The sequence below is a fragment of the Dromiciops gliroides genome, chromosome 5 (genome assembly GCF_019393635.1).
Source record: "Dromiciops gliroides isolate mDroGli1 chromosome 5, mDroGli1.pri, whole genome shotgun sequence".
NCBI classification, from domain to species: Eukaryota; Metazoa; Chordata; class Mammalia; order Microbiotheria; family Microbiotheriidae; genus Dromiciops; species Dromiciops gliroides.
The window spans coordinates 236,414,590-236,436,568 of record NC_057865.1 but is presented as its reverse complement, the minus strand read 5'-3'; the positions used below and the strand labels follow the sequence as shown (position 1 = coordinate 236,436,568).

Below are 21,979 nucleotides of genomic sequence, written 5' to 3'. Positions count from 1 at the left end.
TCAGTTTCTAATGGGAAAATGGCTTCATCTTTACACACTCCACTACCATAGTTGCTTCTCTTTATATCAAAATTGTTTCTCCACTTGCAAATCTACTCTACTGCTACAATATCTGCAAGAAGTATCATTGGATAAGCTTTTTTGAAGGCTACAATTATGTCTGAGTTTAAATAATGTGGGTGTTCAATCAGAAAATGCTAGAAAAGCAGGAAAAGGTAAACAGCTGGGGGGAAAACAATAGAAATGAAAATCGAAGTATACTTTTAATGCTTCAGCCTCAAAATCAAGTTTTAAGTTTCTCCAAGAAAATGAAGCTTTAGACCTCTATGAGAAGAACCACACTGGTGACATTTTCAGGGCTTTTCAATCTAACTGGTTTGTAATGGATTTCATTATAATTTCTTATTCAGTCCCCTCTACCCATCCCTCAGACACTCAAGTGTCTGGACTTCTGCAAAATGGGAAAAACAAAAACTCCTTGTTGCCTTATCAAGAAACCTCACAAGTTGAACTACCACATAAAATTACATCACCCTCCTGTATCACCAGTTCTCAAATGAATGAAAGACAACTGACCCCCCCCAAAAGAGATGCTTGCTAATAAAAGTAATGGAAATGCATATTTTTAAATTGACATACAGTACACACCCATTCACCAAATAAAGGGAGAAGTGGTAGCTTGTGGAGGCAGCTGGGGTTTGCTAGTAACTTTATACTGACTAAAGTTAGGCTTCAGGCTATAGTCCTTTGGGTCAGTATCTGGGCTAACCATAGTATCTTCAATACTGATATTTTTTTCTATTAAAATCCACTAATCTTGATCTTAGGAGCATTTTCCTTCTAATGATAATTTCTTTCCCCGTAAAAAAAAGATAAGAAAATGCTCTGCACAAAGCATTGAAAAGCATCTCTTACTTCCATGTCTATTGCCTTGTTTTTCAGTTTAAAATACAAGTTGTTTTTGCAAAGCAGCATCTGATTATAACATTTTGATGGTTAAGCTAGACCACTATTTTCTTAATTTTACTCAATTAATTTTTCTCCTTGGCTATACTCAATAGAAGTATTTCCAAATATACTGCATCACTAACTAAAACACAAAAGAGAATTCCTTTTCCAGGCAAAGAAACTGAGAATTGCCAAGGTTAAATGCCTAATTTGAACCGGCAGAAGTTCTAGCTACTTACTGGAATTCTGTAGCAGTCTGCTAACCAGTCCATCTCTGAGTGTCCATATTGAAGGAAACAGCAAAACCACTGCTTTTCAGTTTGATGAACAACATATGACATAACATCTCTGCATGTACTAGAAAGGGTTGCAAACTTAGGAAAAATAATGGTCAGAGGTAAATGTTTCTCATCTTAATTCTAAGAGAAATTAAGCTTTTTGATGGTAACTGATAACTCTGGTTCAGTGATACTCAGTACAGATTTACTGAAGAAATGATAGAATATCTAGATACTTTATGGTAGAAGCTAGAAATGGAAAGAATATAAAGTTTGGGGCTTACCTTTGCCATTCTATCCAGATAGACCTGTTAATGATTTTAATGCAGTCTCATTCACTGCATTCTGAGGGAAGGATTGAAGGGAGTCCAACTCATTTTTTTTATTTTTATTTTTTTTAGTGAGGCAATTGGGGTTAAGTAACTTTCCCAGGGTCACACAGCTAGTAAGTGTTAAGTGTCTGAGACCAGATTTGAGCTCAGGTACTCCTGACTCCAGGGCCGGTGCTCTATCCACAGTACCACCTAGCTGCCGTGTTGTTGTTTTTTTAACAATATCATAAATATGCATGACAATAGACAATTGGCAAAACTATGCCGCACTTTCTTTACCCTACGAAAAATAATGTCTTATCTCAAACAGTTTATAATAGTAAAAACACTTTCTCTACTAATAAAAAGGTAATATGAGTTATATTTAGGGCATCAAAAGACTAGACTTGAAAGTCCATTCAAGAGAATTGGTAAAGAGAAGACCCATGAAAAAAATATCCTATGTGTTTCCTACCCACCCTATTACATTAAACCATTACTGCATGCAATTTATAGGATACACACACACACACACACACACACACACACACACACACACACACATATATATATATATATATATATATATATATATAGTGAGGCAATGAGGATTAAGTGACTTGCCCAGAGTCACACAGCTAGTAAGTGTCAAGTGTCTGAGGCTGGATTTGAACTCAGGTCTTCCTGAATCCAGGGCTGGTGCTCTATCTATTGTGCCACCTAGCTGCCCCATAGGATATATTTTAAAAAGCAAATGGGTTTAATAAGCATTGCAAGAATAAAAAGGGAAAACATTGTTTTCCAAACCATGAGCCTAGTCAATCCAGTGACTTTAAAATATATACCTCTAATTCAAGGAAAAAAGCAAATGACACTATTGGAAAGAATTAAACATACTAGAAAATACAAGGCTGTTTCTACGGAAAACTCAATAATTTACTTCTTCAGAGAAAGTTTTTCACCAAAGGATTTCACTGAATTTAAACTCTCACTATTACTGGCACCATTTTCTTGACAATATAAAAAGTACAAACCAGAAGTACTAAGATCTATAAAGAAATGTGCACAATTTCCTTTTATTTCCTCTACTATGTACGGGGAAAAAATCTTCAAGGACCAAAACTGAGATTTTTCAATAATCTACAACACAATTCTTTTCCACTCTGAGCAAACTAAAGCTAGCAGCCATACCTTAGTGAAGTCAATAAGAAGGATGGCTCAGATGTTGTTACAAAGTCTTGCAACACAAGCCTTTCAATGATATATAAAATCTTTGATATCTCCACCCAGCATGAAGATCAGAAAAGCCAAGATTTCAGAGGCATGGGATCTTTATGTCCAAGATATCAGAATTTTATTTTTGTAAAACAAATTACTCCTTGTTTTGCTTCTCAGAAAGTTGCAAAATAAAGAGGCAAGAGAATACAGCCATTAAGAAATTAATAATATAAGTAAAACAAAAAATAGGCAGAAACTGCCTATAGAAAAAAGACAGCATTTAAGTGGAAAAAGGAAAAACAGGATGCATGAAGAAAATCATGAAAAAGTCAGTACAAAATACATTGTGCATTATATCTTCTTCTTTATTAAGTGATGGACCTTCTGACCCTTTTAAGTGAAGTCCTCCTTAATGTCATCAGAAAGATGAAAAAATGGAGATAAGGGAAACAGCAACTAGAAAATAATACAGGTATCTGAAGGGAAAAATCAGCTTGTACAATCTTCAATGAGCTGAATGACTTTTGAGTTTCACAGACTAGAAATCTGCATATAGTCATAAAACAAATGGTACTTAAATATGTAGCAGCTTTCTCTAAAATAAGCAACACTAGAAAGTAATGTCTTGTTCAAAGAAAATTTAAAAAAATACAGACCTCAGAGAAAATAAGATGTATCTAAAATAAAGCTTTACAGGCCAAAAAAGTCTCAAAATTATAACCATACTATTGGACTTTTATCAGCATTGAAAAATCAAACTACTGTATTTCCTATTGTTCCCTTAACTTTTGTGGGTTACTGAATGACCAAGTTATCTATCTCATTGTTATTCTGTTTTGAATGAAGAGTGGAAGTTTCTTTCGTGTTGATAAGATATAAAAGTTATAAATCCCCCCCCAAAAAAATGTGTCTTTAGTACTACTAGAATATAAAGGTAAGAAGTTTATCTGTGATACTTTTTCTTTTGCCTTCATTACATTTATTGTCATCATATTACATATATTAAAGAAAATAAGAGACAAATCCAGATAAATCCATGTAAAAAAATGGTATATCTCCTCCCACTGCCAACTGTCCAACATACACAAGATAATGAAGAGAGTTCTCTCTAAGAAGTCAAAAGATGAGGAAATAGAACTGGAATTTTATTACTTACCCATTTCCTGGGTCGGCCTCTTGGTCGTTTTTCTCCAGTGGCTTCTGCTTTCTGGGGGGAAAAGGATGAAATCCAAGTAAATGGTTAACATCCTGGCACTGTTTAGTAGTATTTGGACATGTGACATGTTTTCCAGTGTTATTCTATGTTCAGTGATGAGTTGAATGGCTAGTTCAAAAGCTCTTTGTTTTCTGCCCCAATACTTATCTTTGAATAAATTCCAGTTACCCTCATTTGAAAAGAAAGTGCTCAAAAGAGACTTGAACCTCTGTTATGAAATATAAAGACTATAGTCTTCCCCAAAGGAAATTAAAAGAAGTAAAAGTAATTGAGCATACACTACTTGGTTCTCATTTCTCAATCCATCATGAAAAGTTTTCTCCTTCAAATCTTTGATTGGATCATTTATAAGATCAAATATTTCTTGTCTTCAAAATGGTTTCTTCCAGTCTCAACTGAACAAACCATAGTTTTAAAAAAAACATATAAAAATATAGTTTACATATATTATACATATAGTAGACTAGTAGTATTTAGGCATATGATATGAATATATAAGTGGACATGCAACGCAAATATGTATAATGTACTTGTATGCTTGTGTGCATATATACACATTTATATGGAGGGGGAGATAAAGAGAGAGAAAGAGAGAGAAAAAGAGAGACACAGAGAGAAAAAGCATGGTATAGTAGTAGATTAAGTTTTGAATTTGGAGTTGGGAAGGCATGTTGAAATTCTTACTCTAGTGTTGACTACATTTCTTCTTTGAATTTCAGTTTCCTCATCTGTAAAATGGGAATATTATACCTCTAGCACCTATTTCACTGTGTTATTTTGAGGCTCAGGTGACATATTGTATGTAGTGTATTTTATAAAGCACTCTGTAAATTATTGCTATTTTTGTTAATGCATGAGCATTTCTTTCAAAAGGTAAATGCTCTTGAAACAGTATGAGGTATGTTTTTGTATTCCTTGCCAATGTAATCTACCCAATTGAGATTCTAAAGACCCAGGTATAAAGAAAAAACCAAGTAATCAATTTCCTTGACAGGAAAATTGTTATTTCCTAAGACAGGAACACAACAGGATCCTAGTAAATGCTTGCTTGTTAAAGCAGTGACTCTAATATCATCAGCAGTCTTTGTTGTTCAGCCAAGTCTGACTTTTCATGATCCCATTTAGGGTTTTCTTGGCAAAGATATTAAAGTGGTTTTCCATTTCCTTCTTCAGCTTATTTTATAGGTGAGAAAACTGAGGCAAACAAGGTTCAGTGACTTGCCCAGGGTCACCCAGCTGGTAAGTGTCTGAGGCTTGCTTTGAAATCAGGTCTTCTTGACTCTAGACCTGGCACTCTATCCCCTGGACCACCTATCTGCCTTAATTAGCAGTCTTATTGTCATCTGTTATTCCATACGATTCTGAAATTTAAGCATAAGCACTTGAAGAGAACTTGCCTTTTTTTTTTTATAGATCACCTTCCTAGTATCATATTAGAGCTAAAAGGGAGCCTAGACCAAGAGCTAGAAAGGCTCCCCATTAATTTATTTTATTTTATTTTATTTTTTGGTGAGGCAATTGGGGTTAAGTGACTTGCCCAGGGTCATACAGCTAGTAAGTGTTAAGTGTCTGAGGCCAGATTTGAACTCAGGTCCTCCTGAATCCAGGGCCAGTGCTCTATCTACTGCATCACCTAGCTGCCCCTCCCCATTTATTTTATTTATTATTAATTTTTTTTGGTAAGGCAATTGGGGTCAAGTGACTTGCCCAGGGTCACACAGCTAGTAAGTGTCAAGTGTCTGAGGCCGGATTTGAACTCAGGTCCTCCTGAATCCAGGGCTGGTGCTTTATCCACTGCACCACCTAGCTGCCCCTCCTCCCCATTTATTTTTAAAAGATACAGAAAATGAGTTCCTCCAAAGTAAAGTCTTTGGGACTGACAGAACTGAGAGGAGAACCCTGGACCTCTATCTTTGACAATAGTTTGACTTTACCATGCCCTTGTCTTGACTGGTTTCCCAACAGGTACAATATTATTTGGGGATTACTAAAGGAAAATGTAGAGGTTACCAAACCATTTTTGAACTGCAGCAGAACCAGCTGGCCTCCTTTGCTTCTGTTCATTATGTCAAACCTGTAAATATGGTAGGGATAAATTTAGGCCAAAAAGAAGCTGGAGACAGAGAAGAGCAAGGTCTTGTGGCCTGGCTAATAGAAGTAGAAGAAGAACTAAGACCAAATAAGAATTCTTCTGCCTGAGGGCTACTAAGACAAAGACCTCAGCTTTGGCTCTGGAGTCTGTCTACATATATTTTTAATTGCCTTGTCATTTTCAGGATGCCCTTGGATTGTATTCCTGAGCAATCTCTCTATGTATACATCATTTCAATCTATAGAATCAAAGGTATCAATGTCTGTTTGTGCTCTAGATTTTGCAACTCTTACTCTCCCAACCCAGTTTCCTACCTTTAAAACTTGCTAAAGATACAGGGACTAGGTCCCCCAGGGGCCAGCTAGGTGGTACACCTGATAAGAGCACTGAGCCTGGGGTTAGAAAGACCCAAATTCAAATCTGACCACAGACACTTACTGTGTGTTGCTGTTGTTGTTAGGTCACGTACACCTTTCATGATTGCTCATGGGGTTTTCTTGACAAAGATACTGGCATGCTTTGCCTTTTCCTTTCCCAGCTCATTTTACAGATGAAGAAACTGCGGCAAACAGTGTTAAGTGACTTGCCCAGGGTCACACAGCTCATGTCCGAGGCCAGATTTGAACTTAGGTCTTCCCGACTCCAGGCTCATCACTCTATGCCCTGTGCCATCTACCCACCCTTATTTCCTATGTGACTTTGGGCAAATCACTTAACCTCTGTTTGCTTCAGTTTCCTCATCTGTAAAATGGGGACAATGGTACTTAACTCCCAGATTTATTGTAAGGATGAAACGAGATCATATTTGTAAAGTGCTTAGCACGTTACCTAGCACATCATAGGTGCTGTAAAAATGTTAAGTTATCATCATTATTATTATGACTCAAGACCTTTTCATGACTTCACATACATGGATACAGAACTTCCAGGAAAGAAGCCTGAAGGCAGTTGCCTGGGGCTATATGAGGCTCTTACCAAGACATTAATTGCTGTAACTTAGGAAAGTTAAAGATGGGAGGCACTTGGATAAGTTAGTCCTGTAGAGTTCAGATGTCTAAGTATCACCAAATTTATGATTTTAAATATAATATTTCATATTTTAGTTACATTCCCAATATTTGTAGTTCTTGGGAACCATGATGTTGTCAGACCATGCTCTCTGATAGGATTTCCTCTGATCAGATTTCCAATTTTTCCAAATTTACTGTACTATTGACCAAAACTAAATTAACTTGAGACACATGGTAACACATGCATCCAAGCACTTAAGGCAAAGTATTAACTGGAGGAAGAAAACTTTCTCCTAGACAAATGTTTCTTCCACTTGGTATCTCTAATACCTAAATCAATCATAGCTCTCAGATCAAAGAGAATCTAACTTAATGTTACATCTGCATCACAGTCTTGGTATCATTTTCAAATAGTAACAGCTCTTCCATATGTCTAGAATATCTCCCCAAAATCATAATGCAAGAAGCTTATGAACATAGCACCAATATAAAAAAAAACACCCTATGAGCTAAAATGTAAAACACAAACCTTATTGTCATCAATTTAAGCTGATTAACATTAATCCAGTTGAATGCACTTCCAAATTATCTACAGAGAAAAATACCCTGTGCTATCAGTTTTAATTTCATAGCCATGAAGTAGATTTGCCAATTACGATAACAGATCAATTATGCCATGAATAATAATTATCCCCACTTATTTTATCAAACCTAATATAAATCCAAATCTTCAATCCCTCAAGCTTGCTCTTTGATTCTAGATACTTTTCCAAATCCATGAGAATGCCAGCATCTGTGAAATATCGTTAGAAAATCATAAGCAATCTCAAATCTAACTCCAGTTCCCTGGGGAGGAATTGCCTCTTTTAAGACAGACTCTAGTCCCAGGAATCTTCTATAAAATCAATTTCCCATGGCAAATTCATATTCTCATTCTCTCTCTCTCTCTCTCTCTCTCTCCCCTCCCTCCCTCCTGCCCTGTTCCTCTCCCCCGCCCTCTCCCTCTCCTTCTCTCCTTCTCTCCCTCCCTCCCTCCCTCCCTCCTCCTCACCCCCTCAGGTCTATTCTTTGCAATAGGCCCTCAATTTTCTCCACTGGCCTTTTGACTCTGGAACTCTTTCAATTCTTTGAATACAGTGTGAGATTTTTTTTTTTAAAGCAGTGATTCAGATGGTTTTCCCCTTATAAGTGAGGCATCCTGTATTCATAACAAGAAGCAAAAATTGACATTCTCTATGATGCTGAGCAATTAGTAATGTCTATTAGACTTCCCCAAAGCCTTTCTACATGTGCATATATACTTTTCTAAATACAGATTGTTGTTCAGTTGTTTTCAGTTGTGTCCAACTCCGTGACCCCCTTGTGGGGCAAAAATACGAGAGTGGTTTGCCAGTTCCTTCTCTAGTTCATTTTACCAGTGAGAAAACTGAGACAAGTGTCCAGGGTCACACAACTAGTAAGTGTCTGAGGCTGAATTTGAATTCAGGGTGTCCTGGTGTTCTATCCACTGTGCCACCTAGCTGTCCCTAGAACGTTGGACACTAGGTGATATATTTTTTTAAACCAAAGAAATTCATGAGGATTATCTGCCCTCATTAAGGAAATCAGGGATCCTTGATTACCAAAGTAAAAATAAAGAAAGCCATGTAAATCATGTTAAACAAATGAGAATTCATGCAGGAAGTTCAGGCATCATGAAATCAGAATAGTACCACTCTGTATCTGTCACCTTAGGGTTATTTCCTCACCACCATAATGTATCAGAGTAAAACTTCAGTGACTGTTTCTTGATTATTAATCATCTTTTTTATTATATTATGTTAAAGAAATGCTTATTTTATTCCATAAATTTAAAATAAAATAATAATTTTTAATGGTTAGTGATCCTGGACCAATGGGCATTAGAATCACTTTGTTGAACTCTCCATGAAACAAAATGAGATTTTTCTTTTAATTTTGGAATGTCTGTGTTTTTTCATTTAAATTAATTTTTAATTAAAAAAAAACCAAACTATTGACTCCCCAGACAAAAATCTCCTACTATAGCTGTCTTTGAGGTTTTGTAAAGTAAGTAAAATGATGATCTACAAACTCATACATCTGCACATTTAACTTCTACCACAAGTAATTATTTTCCAATGTCATAGTCTATACCAACTGGACCAATTTCCTAGGGCAAGAGGACAACTTAGTAGCTTTTTACCTTTTCCTCTATTCTTATGTTTTGAAACTGGGGTCTACTGTGTGGAGTTCTTTTGGTGACAGTAGCTTTTGACTGTCCAAAAGCATGTTCCTATGTAGACATAAGATGTAGACTTAAAAGTCAAGTGTGAATTCAACCTGGTAGGAAAACAGACACTTCAAAGAAAGCTGATTCATACCCATATATAAGCCTTTGAAAAACTTGATGTCATTACAGGTTAAGACACTGATTGACAAATTTTCTTTGAAGCCAATTCATTTTATATCAGGCTATATACAATGTATGTGGCTTTTAAAAAAGGAATCATTTAGTAAGTCTTTTGACTAATGCCCACTAAGTTACAAGCATGAATTAAAGTTCTTGAGAGAGAAATAATATCTGATTTAATCTACCAAAGCAATTGTCAGATTACATAATTTACCCAGTGACTAATTCCACTGATATGTGCACTCAGGCACCTGCTTTGTGATGTCTAGGTTCCAGGACTAAATGTATTATGGGAGCTGTAGTATGTGGTTGTTATCTTTCAAGGGCCATAAAGAGAATCATAGAATTACAGATGATTTTATCCTGGTATGCCTGAATCCATGTAATAACTGAACTGTGCTATGAAAGGGCTTCAATGTATTTTAGAGTAAGAGAAAGCAAACCCTACAAAGAGAGGACCTGACCTGGGAAGTACCAAGGCCAGACTTTTTTTATCTGGGCAAATATGATGACTTCTAAGTGAGAATCTTATTGACAATGAACCTATTCAGAAATAAAACACACCGCTAACTAGAGGGCAAAATACCATGATTATCACTCAGACTTGTTAAAAAAGCAAACTTGCTCTTTAGTAGTTCAGAGCAATGTTACATGTAAATGGAAACTCTCTCCTGAGACTACTTCTTAAAGCAGTACTTTAGCTATCTTCTATGGCTAACTCTTTTAGAAGTTTGAAACTTTTATTCTCTCTTTTTTTCTATCTAAGTTGTACATGGGCCACCAAAAATACTAGTATTTACAAACAGACATGCCTGGAAATCTAACTGATCATAATACTAGCTCTTGTATTTATTGCTACATTGAATGCTTCCCAAGATTTTACTTTTCAAGAAAGGGGAGATAAATGATGTTCTTTGCTATCAACTTAATCTATATCCCTAACCTCTCATTTAATTTCATTTAATTCTGTGATACTGATTTCTTCTGTTGAAAGGGAAATGGAAATTTTGCCTCTTAAAGTATCATTTTTAGGAAAGTTTTAGAACTCTTCTGCAGATGCCCACAGGCTTTACAAATCTTTCCCCTTCATTCATCTCTTTCTTCATGTTTTTATCTATTATTTCTTTTTGTTTTACACTTCAAAATTTAATGCTTTTGAAAGCAAGTCTGGGGGACAGGGACTTACTTACAAATGAAATGGCAATGCATTATACTGGAATATATTACAAATGACAATACAGTATACTAGATGCAATACATTATGCTGGAATGACAATGTATTATACTGGAATAAATTTTTGAAATCTAGATTCTAAGATATGATGTGCATTAAGCAATAGGTCAAGTAACAAAATAGACTTTCTCACAAGTTTTTCTTTAATGTGTAATTATTTGAAATAATGTTACTAATATCTTTGATCATCATATTGTTAGAATTTCCAATCTTATTCTCCCCTTGGAGTGATAGAGATTGTTTAACATGGAATGGAAACTTTGAGATTATCTGGTCAAAAGTTTTGATTTCTTAGATTAGGAAATTTATAATCTCAGGAAACACAATACATTGACAATTCTGGAAAGACAAACACTGAAAGACTTAAGTATTCTAATCAATGTATTGACCAACCATGGTTCCTGGGACCCAGAATGAAGCATGGTGCCCACCTCCCGATAGAAAGGTGATGAACTCAAGATTCAAAAGGAGACTTACATTTTGGAATGTGGCCACTGTGAGAAGTGTAATACATGATTATGCATATTAATTACAAGCATTTTCTTTCTCTTTTCTTCAAGGAACAGAGGGAGGGAAAGAAAAGAAACTCTCATTAACTGAATGCTAAAATAAAATAAAACCTCTAAAAAAAAAACACCAAGCAGTACACTTTCTGTTCTTACATAGGAAGAAAAGCAGCCCAGGGTGCTGATAACCCACTCTTAGCTCCTGTAAACTTACAGAGAACTACATCCCAAATCCTAACCTGAAATTCAAAGACATAATAAGAATACTTACTTATATATCTCTTATCACATATTTTCTCAAGTTAAAGCTTCTCCTATAATTTCATATCTTAAAATATTAGATTTCTAAACAGAGAGATGTTAGAAGGAAATAATAGGAGAAAAAAAGAATTTCTAGTGCGGAAATATAATAGTCAAAATGAAAGCATTTCTGGGGCAGCTAGGTGGCGCAGTGGATAAAGCGCCAGCCCTGGATTCAGGAGGACCTGAGTTCAAATCCAGCCTCAAACACGTGACACTTAACTAGTTGTGTGACCCTGGGCAAGTCACTTAACCTTCATTGCCCCACCAAAAAAAAAATGAAAGCATTTCTGCAATGACAACAAAGATCATATTCAAAGGCAGTTCCAGTAGAAAAGTCTACAAAGAGTTTTTCTTCCTCAGGTAATCATTTCAAAATATAAAAAGCCTAATTTACCTATTAAAGCAAAAGATTACTCTAACCAGAAAATCAGTATTGAGTGGATCCTTGTTTTAAACATGTTAGATACCATTTTTATTGCTCTTGCTAACCATTTCCATTCCTAGTCTTATCCTTCCCACTACCTACCCACTAGATCAACTCAACTTCTCAACATAATTTAAATCTCAATATAATTTAAATATGTTACTTAAGTCTTTATGTCAGAGAAAATTATCCAGTATATCTTTTGTGATATAAATTTGGAGAATATCTTACCATTCCTTACATTTTATAGCTAATGTTTTTAAAATGTTGTCAGCTTTCAGTATAAAAAAGTTTACATCTCATCATCTAACATGGTGCAGATATATATATACACATACATACACATATATGTATCTATATACACATACACACATATACATATATATGAGTTCATCACATAAATATCAATATATCATCAAAATCAAATCAAATTTAATCTTGGGTAAGAAAAGAGAAAGGCAAAATTGAGAAGGATCAAAAAAGAGGAAAGATGATGAGAATTCAAATTTTAACCCACTTCCTCTATTTTCCACCTTTTTCTTTTAAAACAAAAATAGTGAATAACAATGGCATTTCTCAAAGGCAACTTTCTAAGCAGAGCCCCTGAGATTAGCATGTAACTAGTGGAATGTTCACACCACACCAGGATAAACCAAATAGAAGTATCATTTAAAAACCTGGAGGGGGACATTTAGACAAAAACCAGTCAAAAATACAGTTAATGCTCCATTTAATGAGTCATTGTTCACCATTAGCTCCTTCCTAACAGGAAAGAGATCCATGGCTGATAACATGGAACCAAGGACAGACAGTCCAGTGGAATTTGCATGGCCCATTACCACCCATGCAGTTCTAAGAGGGCTCTGAAACAGCATTAAGTCTATTAACAAAGACAAGACCACAGGTATGAATAATTTAACTGACATAAAATGCTCTTTGGCATTGCTCTCTTGTCAAGTAAGAACCCAAATGCAACATAATCGCAATCTTGTATACCCTATCTCCTCTGCAAAATGATCTGCTGAGACCTCAAGATAAAAATGTATCAGTAGTATAGGTCAGGAAGAGTAATTGATAGCTCTCAGAAAAGAGGCTGCTGTCCACTCTAGTGAAGACAAATAGAGCAACAGGGCTTTCCCCAACTAGTTCCTTTCTAAAACAAGGATAATGCATTTGTTTCTTTCTTAGTTTGAACATAATCTCTAAGAGAAACTGACGTGGGGCAAAGATGACATCAACTAGAGTTGGTGGTAGACGTACCTACATTCTCAGAGAGGAGTCATTATGAAACAATTATGCAAATAGTTTATGCCAAAATGTTCCCTTTGGGGCCTTTAGTGATCTGTAACTGGCTAAATTCTGGCCTTTTCCTTGGAATTGTAGAGAGAGATATGGAGATCCCCCAGTATAAGACTACCATACTCTATACTTTCTGGATGACTAAAACTAAAACTCTTGATAGCATAGCAACTATATTTGGGGGAAGAGCAGAATTATCATAAACTCTAATTAATCTTCCTTGAATTTACCAACAAACAAGATTCTGGCTTCTCCCTTTTGATGCTTGTTTCCCGATATTTTGAAATGTCCCCTGACTATAGTCATTAAATAGATTTTAAGGTTTGTCTTAAGTGACCAGTTAGGAAGAAAAAAAGTCTGTCCTCCTAAAATGGTTGTGAAGTATTGGTGATAATCTGTAAAATACAGTTGGCAGTTCAAGGTATAGAATTAGTGTGGAATGAATAAGAACAAGAAGCAAAAGCCTAACTTTCTAGTGTGCAATTGATATTTGGGTTTAGTCTACACTAGCATGGTGAGGTGAGGTTGTAGGAAGCTGTCCAGACAATTCAAGGGGAGGGGGGAAAGGAAGGGGATAAGCATTTATATAGCACCTACTATGTGCCAAGCACTATGCTGACTGAGCACAAAAGACAAAAAGCATACATTTTACCTGGATAAGCATGGCTTCCATTCTCCATTGTGCTTAGAAGAATAGAGTTGGCTAAAATATCAAAGTCCTATTGGTTTCTCTCACCTTGAGTCCTCCCGAACATTTAACTTCTCTCCAATTAAAATGTAATTCAACCTTAGGCAAAGATTTTCAAAAGTACTGGAGTAATCATCAGCTTTTGATCTAAAAAATATTCATTTATTCACTAAATATTTTAAAGTGACCTATCTGACATTCTTTATTGTGATTAAAAAGTAACCCTCCTCCCCCCGTCCCTGAAAAAACAACCCAACAACCTTCTGAAGAACATTGCTTTCTTCATCCTAAACAAGGGAAACCTTATGTATTTCTATAAAGTACAAACATGAGAGGCACAGAAAAGTTATAAAGGAATTGGGAGAAAAGCTAATGAAAACCAATTCCCTCAATCTAAAAAATGGAAACCAAAACAAAAGGTTAAAAGCAACATTTTTGTTGGTTATTTATCATTTTTTTAAAAAGGAAAACAATCAGTTTTCATCATTTTTCATTTGATTAATTTGAAACAGTACCAAAATGAAATTTGTTCAGGAGAAAATTCTGATCCCTCATTTGAGAGATATCAGCATCCTGTAAACTGGCCCACATCTAGTCTAGACACACCTAGGCCTTTTCTTTTCCTTCATTAAAAACAAAAAAAAAACAACAACAGGATATCAGTTGTTCTTTTCTCTCTTCCCCCCAGTAGTCAAAATTATAAGTTGTATTTGTTTGTTTCTGAACAAGTTTTATTTGTTATGCTTAAGCCAATTTTTATATGTGCCTGACCTGAAATTATAGTAATTGCTACTTTATGGGTTGTCCAATTGGTCTTGCAACATTCTGCATGCATTGTCAAGTTTCACATTGCTAATTTCCTAACAAGAACAGTTTGTTTTCAAATGCCCCAAGGCCAGTTTACTAAATCCAACCAAACACAATCTCCACAAGTAGAGAAACATCATGCCCCAAGAAATTTTAAACACAACACAATCACAATTCTAGTGTAAGCTTTTCTTTGACCAATTTAAGGGCATTTGCAGTTGACAATATAATAATAATAATTTTTAAGTTTGTGTGGTTGTTAAAGTCTCCTATCAGTTTTTGTGATTTGTTTTTTAAGATGATGTGCAATAGTTCACGAAAGAATACCCAATTAGCTAAACATAGAGTCTTGTATTAGCCTCTATGAATTCTAGTGGTCTATCCATACCTTGCATGGTATGAACTCTTCCTGTGTATTTCAATGGATTTACTTGGAAATATACAACTATTCTTCAAGAAAGTTTGGTTCCATATGTTTAGCAACTAAGTACCTCTGCAAAGGATCTGACAAAATTAATGAATACTATTTTTAAAAGCCAGTAAGAAACTTAAGTTTCAGCATCATGATTCATTATTTTACAAATTGCAAGGAAATATTTCCTCCAATGAAAGCTTAATTTGTGAGATCAAGGGAAAATAAGACAACCTGTAGGCAAGTTTTCTGAATCACCTTTATGACTAGAATTCTCATAGGTGAGTTATGTGGAATAATTTTGTAAATTGGATTCATAGTAAAAAATGACAAGATTTAAGGGAAGGGGTACTCTCTTTAGAAAAGAAAAAGGTGCATTTGGAGACATGTTTCAATTCTGAAAATTTCACTCACTCCTCTAGACATCTGTAGATTAACCAAAGGTTGATGAATAGAGCACAGGATGCATGCCCATTTTACAAGGCCTGTCATGAAAGAAACTAAAAGCAAGTCAGACATAACTCAGGAGCACAGACAGTACTGTTTTGTTAGTGTGTTTTTTAAAAAGTCAAATGAGGCACATGTCTCTTGGTTTTCTTTTTAAACAGGGTTTGAGTTTTCTTAGTTATCAGGTGAATACTTCCAATTCAAAAAGGTGAAATAACCATTTTTTAAAATCCCACTTTGATTCCAGTTTATTTGTGAATAAAAACTGCCCCTCCCTCCATTGAACTTTAAAATCACTCATGTAGGAAAAAATTGTAAAGATTTCCTGGAAAACTTCACAATGATTTAAAAAAAATACACTTTTACTTCAAAATTTAAGCCTTTATCATAAATACAGCAAGGTATAGCATCCCATTTCATTGGACTTGTTTATAAAATTAGAGGTTTTTGTTTAAAAAGGTTTTTTTCTAAAATTAATTTTTATTAATTCAATGTCAAGTAAAATGTAACTAACAGAAAAATCAACTCCTTCAAATAACCAAGTTTTTCCTTCTTAGTTTTCAACATAAAATATGAGAACTTGCACTGTCAGTCACTTCCAGATCTATTGATTAAAACATGGCTCACTCCTTCTCTAAATTCTGGGAAACAAATGTGGATTTAAACACACATACTATAAATACGATCTCTCAACTAGCTATTCAAAACAGTTAAAAATAAAACAGACGTGAAACCATATTCACCCCCTCAATAACTTAATATTTATCATGAGTTGCTATGGAAATGTATAACATTGAAACTATCACATATGACTTGGTCAATGCCCACAGGCACAAAGTAAACCACACAGAAAAATTAACCACATTTACATGAGTCCCTAGTTCGTTTCCAACACACACACACACACACACACACACACACACACACACACACACACACACAAACTCTTCAGGGATCTACTGGAAATGGATAACTATACCAAGTATCATGATTTATTCCTAAATATATTGAGCTTTTAAAATTTTTAACCACTTTTCAAACCTTTAAGTTAAGAGACTAGTATTGACCTTTTAGTGTTACATGCTACAGAAACTTGACTCGTGTATTTATTTTCAAGGCTTCATACAACTTTTTCTGTTCACCAAAAGTTCTCCGACATGCAGTGCAATAGCATGGACTCTAATACATAACCTTTGCAAATCATACTCAGCCAATGGGAAGAAACTGTTGTTTGAACTTGTCTTTTAGTGTTTATAAAGAGAGATCCTGAATCTTAGACTTGACTGGCTTCTGCAAAGAACTACATCACAAATTATTAAATGGACTTCTGAAGTGCAGCAAATTGTATTTGTTAAAATCTGTTGAAATTGTTAAAGTGCCCAATTATGAATTAAAGCAAAAAAAAATTAAGCTCTTTGAAATAGATTATCCAACAATATCCATTGTAAGTCACAGTGGTTGTAACTCACAATCAGTTTACATTACCATCACATTTTAAAGCTGTAAATTTCAAGAAATGCACTTATTTCCATCAACACATAATTGGATTTACTTTGAATTACCACATGTTTGACAAAGCACTTAGCTTTAATAGAGGGATTTGGTTTGAAGTGGTATTGTAAATAAGGACACAGGAAATGAATCTTCATTTCTTCATGAGAAAAAAAAATTAAATTCCACGACTAGGCAAAATGTTTAATTTGGTTTTTTTTTAACTCCCTTCATTAACATAGATCTCAATAATCACACTGAAATATTTTCTTCTCTCCTTTGACATTGTACACTACTGTGTTTTTTGCCTTTTGCATGGAGATAGATAGATAGATAGATAGATAGATAGATAGATAGATAGATAGATAGATAGATAGATAGATAGTCTTCATGTGTTTTGTCTTTAGCAACTTCCTGGGGGGAAAAGGTTAACTCTCATCTTACATCTTACAAATGTAAAACCTGAGAAATGTATCTTGAGTTGTCCAAATGGAACAAATCCTCAGGTTTGGACCTTGAATGATTAAGATGACAAGGAAGCTGTTGCTGCTGAGAAAATGGTTGTGTTGGGAAATCTTTCCCTAGAAATCTCACCTTTTGGGCAGCTTTTGAGGGGCTCTTGTTTTTGCTTCCTTTAGGTCTTCCTCTGGGCCTTTTAGGAGAGGGCTCACCTGTAGGCTCCTAAACACAGAGGAAGAAAAAACAACATACTATTGTGGCAACAAAGTCTAAAGTAAATTTTCCCTCCAACTCAATTATGAGCCTGAACTGCTCAACTGAACTTTTAGACCACATGCAGTTCATGTGTAAATGAATAATGCTACAGAGTTTACAGAAAGAGGAAATAACTATACCTTGAACCTAAGTGTTCAAAGAGGAAATTCTGCTTTGCATATGAAAACAAGACGTCATTTCAACTCTAAAAGTTAACAAAGGAATGACATGGTGGCATGTCCTAAGTGTTTTAATATGTTGATTTCTCACAGTCCTGCCTTGGGAACCCTTGAAAATGAAATCATTTAACATGAATATCAGTAACCAATTTTACATACCGTTATCAATAACAGCAAGATGTAGCCCATTTTATAACCCTATTCTGGAAAACTGAAAGGCAATGTGTAGTCAGGTTTTTCTTAAAGATTACAAACTAGTTGTTTTCATACTTCTAACTTACATTCATACTATTTTCACTACAATCAAATGTGCACATTCACTGGGAAGGAATGGAGCAATTAGCTAGATTTTTTTCAGGTCAAAATAATCCTTTTTCTTAAAAGGTCTAGATAATTAAGGCAGTTTGTGTGGGGGTGGGGTGGGTGGATGGATGTTTGAAATATCAGAATAGTTGCTTCAATTCTTCATTTCCTTCGGTTAGTTGACAGTTTTTTTTTAACCTAAGTGTCTTTTGTTAGAAAGCAAACAACACATTTTCTTTTGGAAATTTTCCTCCTAGGCAATTCCTTAAGGACATAGTTTGAAGAGTAGGAATTGTGAGACAAAAAGGGGCCTGGGATACCATGGGATTAAAAAAAACAACAACTATCCATTAAAAAAATGTTTTAAAGGTTCCTAGTTTATAGTAACTAATCAACTCATTAATGGTATATGAATTCTGAATAGTACAGATCATAAATATTTATCCAGTGAATCATCAAGTCTAGGAAACCCTTCTGGTCCTGAATAGTGAACATTTCATTCAGATTAGGTGGCATGACTGATTAAGGGTAGCCCGTGGTTAAATTAAATCGGGTTAAAAGTCTTTTAAATTTGCATACGTATATTTAAGGAAAACTGGGAAAGGATGCTTCCAAAATTCAGTAGAAGACTCGAGCGATAGTAAGCATATCTAAATTTTGAGACATACGGTTTTCTTTTTGTTCTTTTCTTTCTTTTGGAGAACTTGCCTTAATGCAAAGTTAAAATCTCAATATTCCCAGATCTCGCTAAACTTTTGGACTTCTTTTTCCTAGAAAATTACAAGTGGACAATAGTGTGGGAAAGAATAAGATTGAGATTTGGGGGCAGAGAAAGGAAATTTCTTGAGACGTGTAAAACAGACCCCTAAAGTTCTCTTAGGACCGGGCGTGGGGAGATGGATGTGGGGAGGGGGCAGCGAGGTTTCCATCTTTGCTTCTGCTTTTTCGATTTCCAAAGGGTATTCTCTACATTTTTCGGATGTAGAACAGAACCAGGGCAAAAACCGTTTACTTTCCCCACCTTGAGAAAGGGTTTGCAGGCTGCTAAGAGCCTCAAAGAACATTTTTTCATCCGACTGGTCATTCGAATGAGTTTCAAGAGAATTTACCAAGTTAAACGTTTTAAAGTTCCGGATCTTAGGATGCCTTGGGCATCTTCCCTTCCAATCATTACTTGCAAAGCATGGAAATTACAGCAAACAAAACCTCTAGCCCTCTCCCCTCCACGACGCCCAGCAAAGCTGCACGCTTAATTGGTTGCATCCGCAGACAAAACCCATCAACTGTGCTTAGATTCCCAGTCACCACTCTCTCGCCCCTTCCCCACCCCCCACCGATTTACTCAGGAAAAGCAAGGTCTAATTTATGCATTTCTGCGCAAAGTGGGTAAGGGACTGGAGGGGGGTAGCTAATGGGGAGGGGGGTGGAGAAGACAAGGGAATCAACCTAATAACGTTCAACCTTCTCAAGTTTATGAAAAGGGCCTTTTCAACACTATCCGATCTTGGTCCTAGGACCTTGCTGGAGTTTGAGGGGGCTTTCCTTGAAGCAACTTCCCGGGGTCATCTTAACCCTTGCAGGCCCCTAGAACCTGGTAAGTCTGGCCGCCTTATTAAAGAACTCTTGGAAACAGAGAGGCGACTGCAGATCCCCCAGCGCCAGTTCGGTCCCTATGCATCCTTTGTAAAGAGGGAGGTGAATGGAATCGGGCCACCGGGGGTGAGGAGTGGGAGCCAGAGGTGACTTGGGCGGCGGGCAGGAGGGAGGAGAGGGTGCAACGGGACTGCTTTTCTCTTCCAGCTTCCCTCCCGGTCTTTGGGATGAAGGAGAGCGCGGGACTCATCCTCCTCGACTCTCCAAGCGCCCGGACTTCAGACCAGTCCGCCCAGAGCAGGGAGGGAGATAGCCCGGGGAAGCCCCTCAAGTCCCCTTCGCCGCCACCACCACCACTGCAACCTCCTTCTCTTCTTGCAATTTCAAAATCAGCTCGAAAGGAGCCCGAGAGCGCTGGTTGGTCGGCTCCCGGAGGCTCCGGGTTACAGATTTACATGGGGAAGCCCCAGACGCAAAAGCCTGGCACAATAGCGAAAGTTCAAGGGAGACGCATTCCCTAAAAATACCTCTCACCTCCTTCCTGATTCCCTCTCCTGAGTACTTCCCCACCACCCCTGCCCCCAGCTCTGCTCCCCAGAGTCTCCCTTTCTCCTCTGGACTTTCCCTCTCCTCATCCCCCAGAGCCCCCCGCGCGCCTCTCCCATGCGCAAAGGGGCCAGCCGTCACCCGGAGGGCTATTCTGTCCCTTACACCCCCTCCCAGACCCTGGCTCCCCCTTGATTCTCCTAGCCTTCAGCACAGAGCAGAAGGCGGCCCTCCGAGGCTCTGAGCTCGTCACTCTTCTATCTGTCCTGCTCTCAGTCTATCTGTCTGGATTTCGGGGTCAGCACACGAGGTGTATTAGAGTCGGTGTTCCGACTCTAGGGTTGGTGGCTTGGGGTTTATTGCCGCCCCCTCTCCCTTACTACTGACTTGTTGCTGCTTCCTTGGTCGACCTCGTCCTCTCTTCTGAGGCGCTGGGGCGGCAGGTTGTCCCTGGGTGGAAGTGGAGGGCTGACCGGCTCCTTCGCCTCGTGCACTCATTCTGACTTCTGCTGCTGCTCCCGCCGCGGCCGCCGCTGCTGCTGTTTGTCGCCGCTCCTGCTGCTGCTGCCGCCGCCGCCGCCGCCGCTGCTGTTTGCCGCCGCCGTTGCCGCTGCCCTTGGTGCAGCTGCTCCTCCTCAGCACCGAAAAATCCTCCCAGCACCTTTCAGGAGGAGGTGGGGGATAGGGGCGTGAGGGGGGGGGGCAGGTTTAGACAAGATCTGTTGCTGCTGCTGCTCGTGCTGATGCGGCTGTTGCTGCCACCATTCGCACCGGACGTCCTGGTGCTGCCAAACAGAAGAGAGGAGAAGAGAGGAGAGGAGAGGGTGATGGTGCCGGAGGAGGAGGAGGAGGAGGAGGAGGAGGAGGAGGAGGAGGAGGAGGAGGAGGAGAGCTGAAGGGGTGGGGGGAGAATCTCCTCTATTGGCAGTTTAAAAGTAGGGGATGGTGGCTACGAGGAGCAATTCCGAAGCCACCGTGAGGAAGTAGCAGCCTTCAGCTAATTGTGTCGTTTGCAGTGTTAAGCGGGGAACGTCCCTCCCCCCCCCCCCCCAAAAAAAAATCAACCTCTACTCCTCCACAATAATTGTTTTTTTCTTTTAAGGAGAGGAGGAAAAAAACCCACCTCCTTCTGCAGATGGAAAGCAGGCTGGGGAGGGAGCGTGGGGGCTCAGATTGCTGTCGCCCTCAGATCGGGTCAGAACCAAGTCAAATAAGGCATGGAAAAGGAGCGAGTGTTTCAGGCAAGCTGCGAGGCTGCGGGTGTCTCCGGCGGCGGGAGCGGCTGCAGAGGCACAAGAGCTCTCATTGAAAACAAATCGGAGCGGGATGGGGTAAGGGGCGGAGAAGACTGAGACTGAAGTCCCAGAGCCTCCCTCGGTCCGTGTGCTAGCTGCGCTGCCCCGGCTGCGAATACTCGCTGAGCCCTACCCAACTACTCAACTGGGATGCGCCAAGGGGAAGGAGTAGGTAGTGCCCACCTCCAATCACGGACCATAAAATAGGAAGGGGCTGTGTGGTGGCCGGGGGTCCCGGTCGGGGAGGGGGATATA

The 21,979-nt window shown here is 37.8% G+C and overlaps 1 protein-coding gene across 1 annotated transcript in view; it reads right to left on the bottom strand.

Annotated features, from left to right (window-relative positions):
* The window catches only part of HMGA2 (high mobility group AT-hook 2), a 199,096-nt gene extending 178,169 nt beyond the window's left edge, over positions 1 to 20,927 (bottom strand). The window contains exons 1-3 of the mRNA XM_043969319.1: positions 20,817 to 20,927; positions 17,689 to 17,775; positions 3,912 to 3,962 (exon numbers count right to left, since the gene is read on the bottom strand). Of these exons, the coding sequence (XP_043825254.1) occupies positions 3,912 to 3,962; positions 17,689 to 17,775; positions 20,817 to 20,927 (249 nt within the window). The remainder of the gene's footprint in view (positions 1 to 3,911; positions 3,963 to 17,688; positions 17,776 to 20,816) is intronic.
* Positions 20,928 to 21,979: the final 1,052 nt, after the last annotated feature.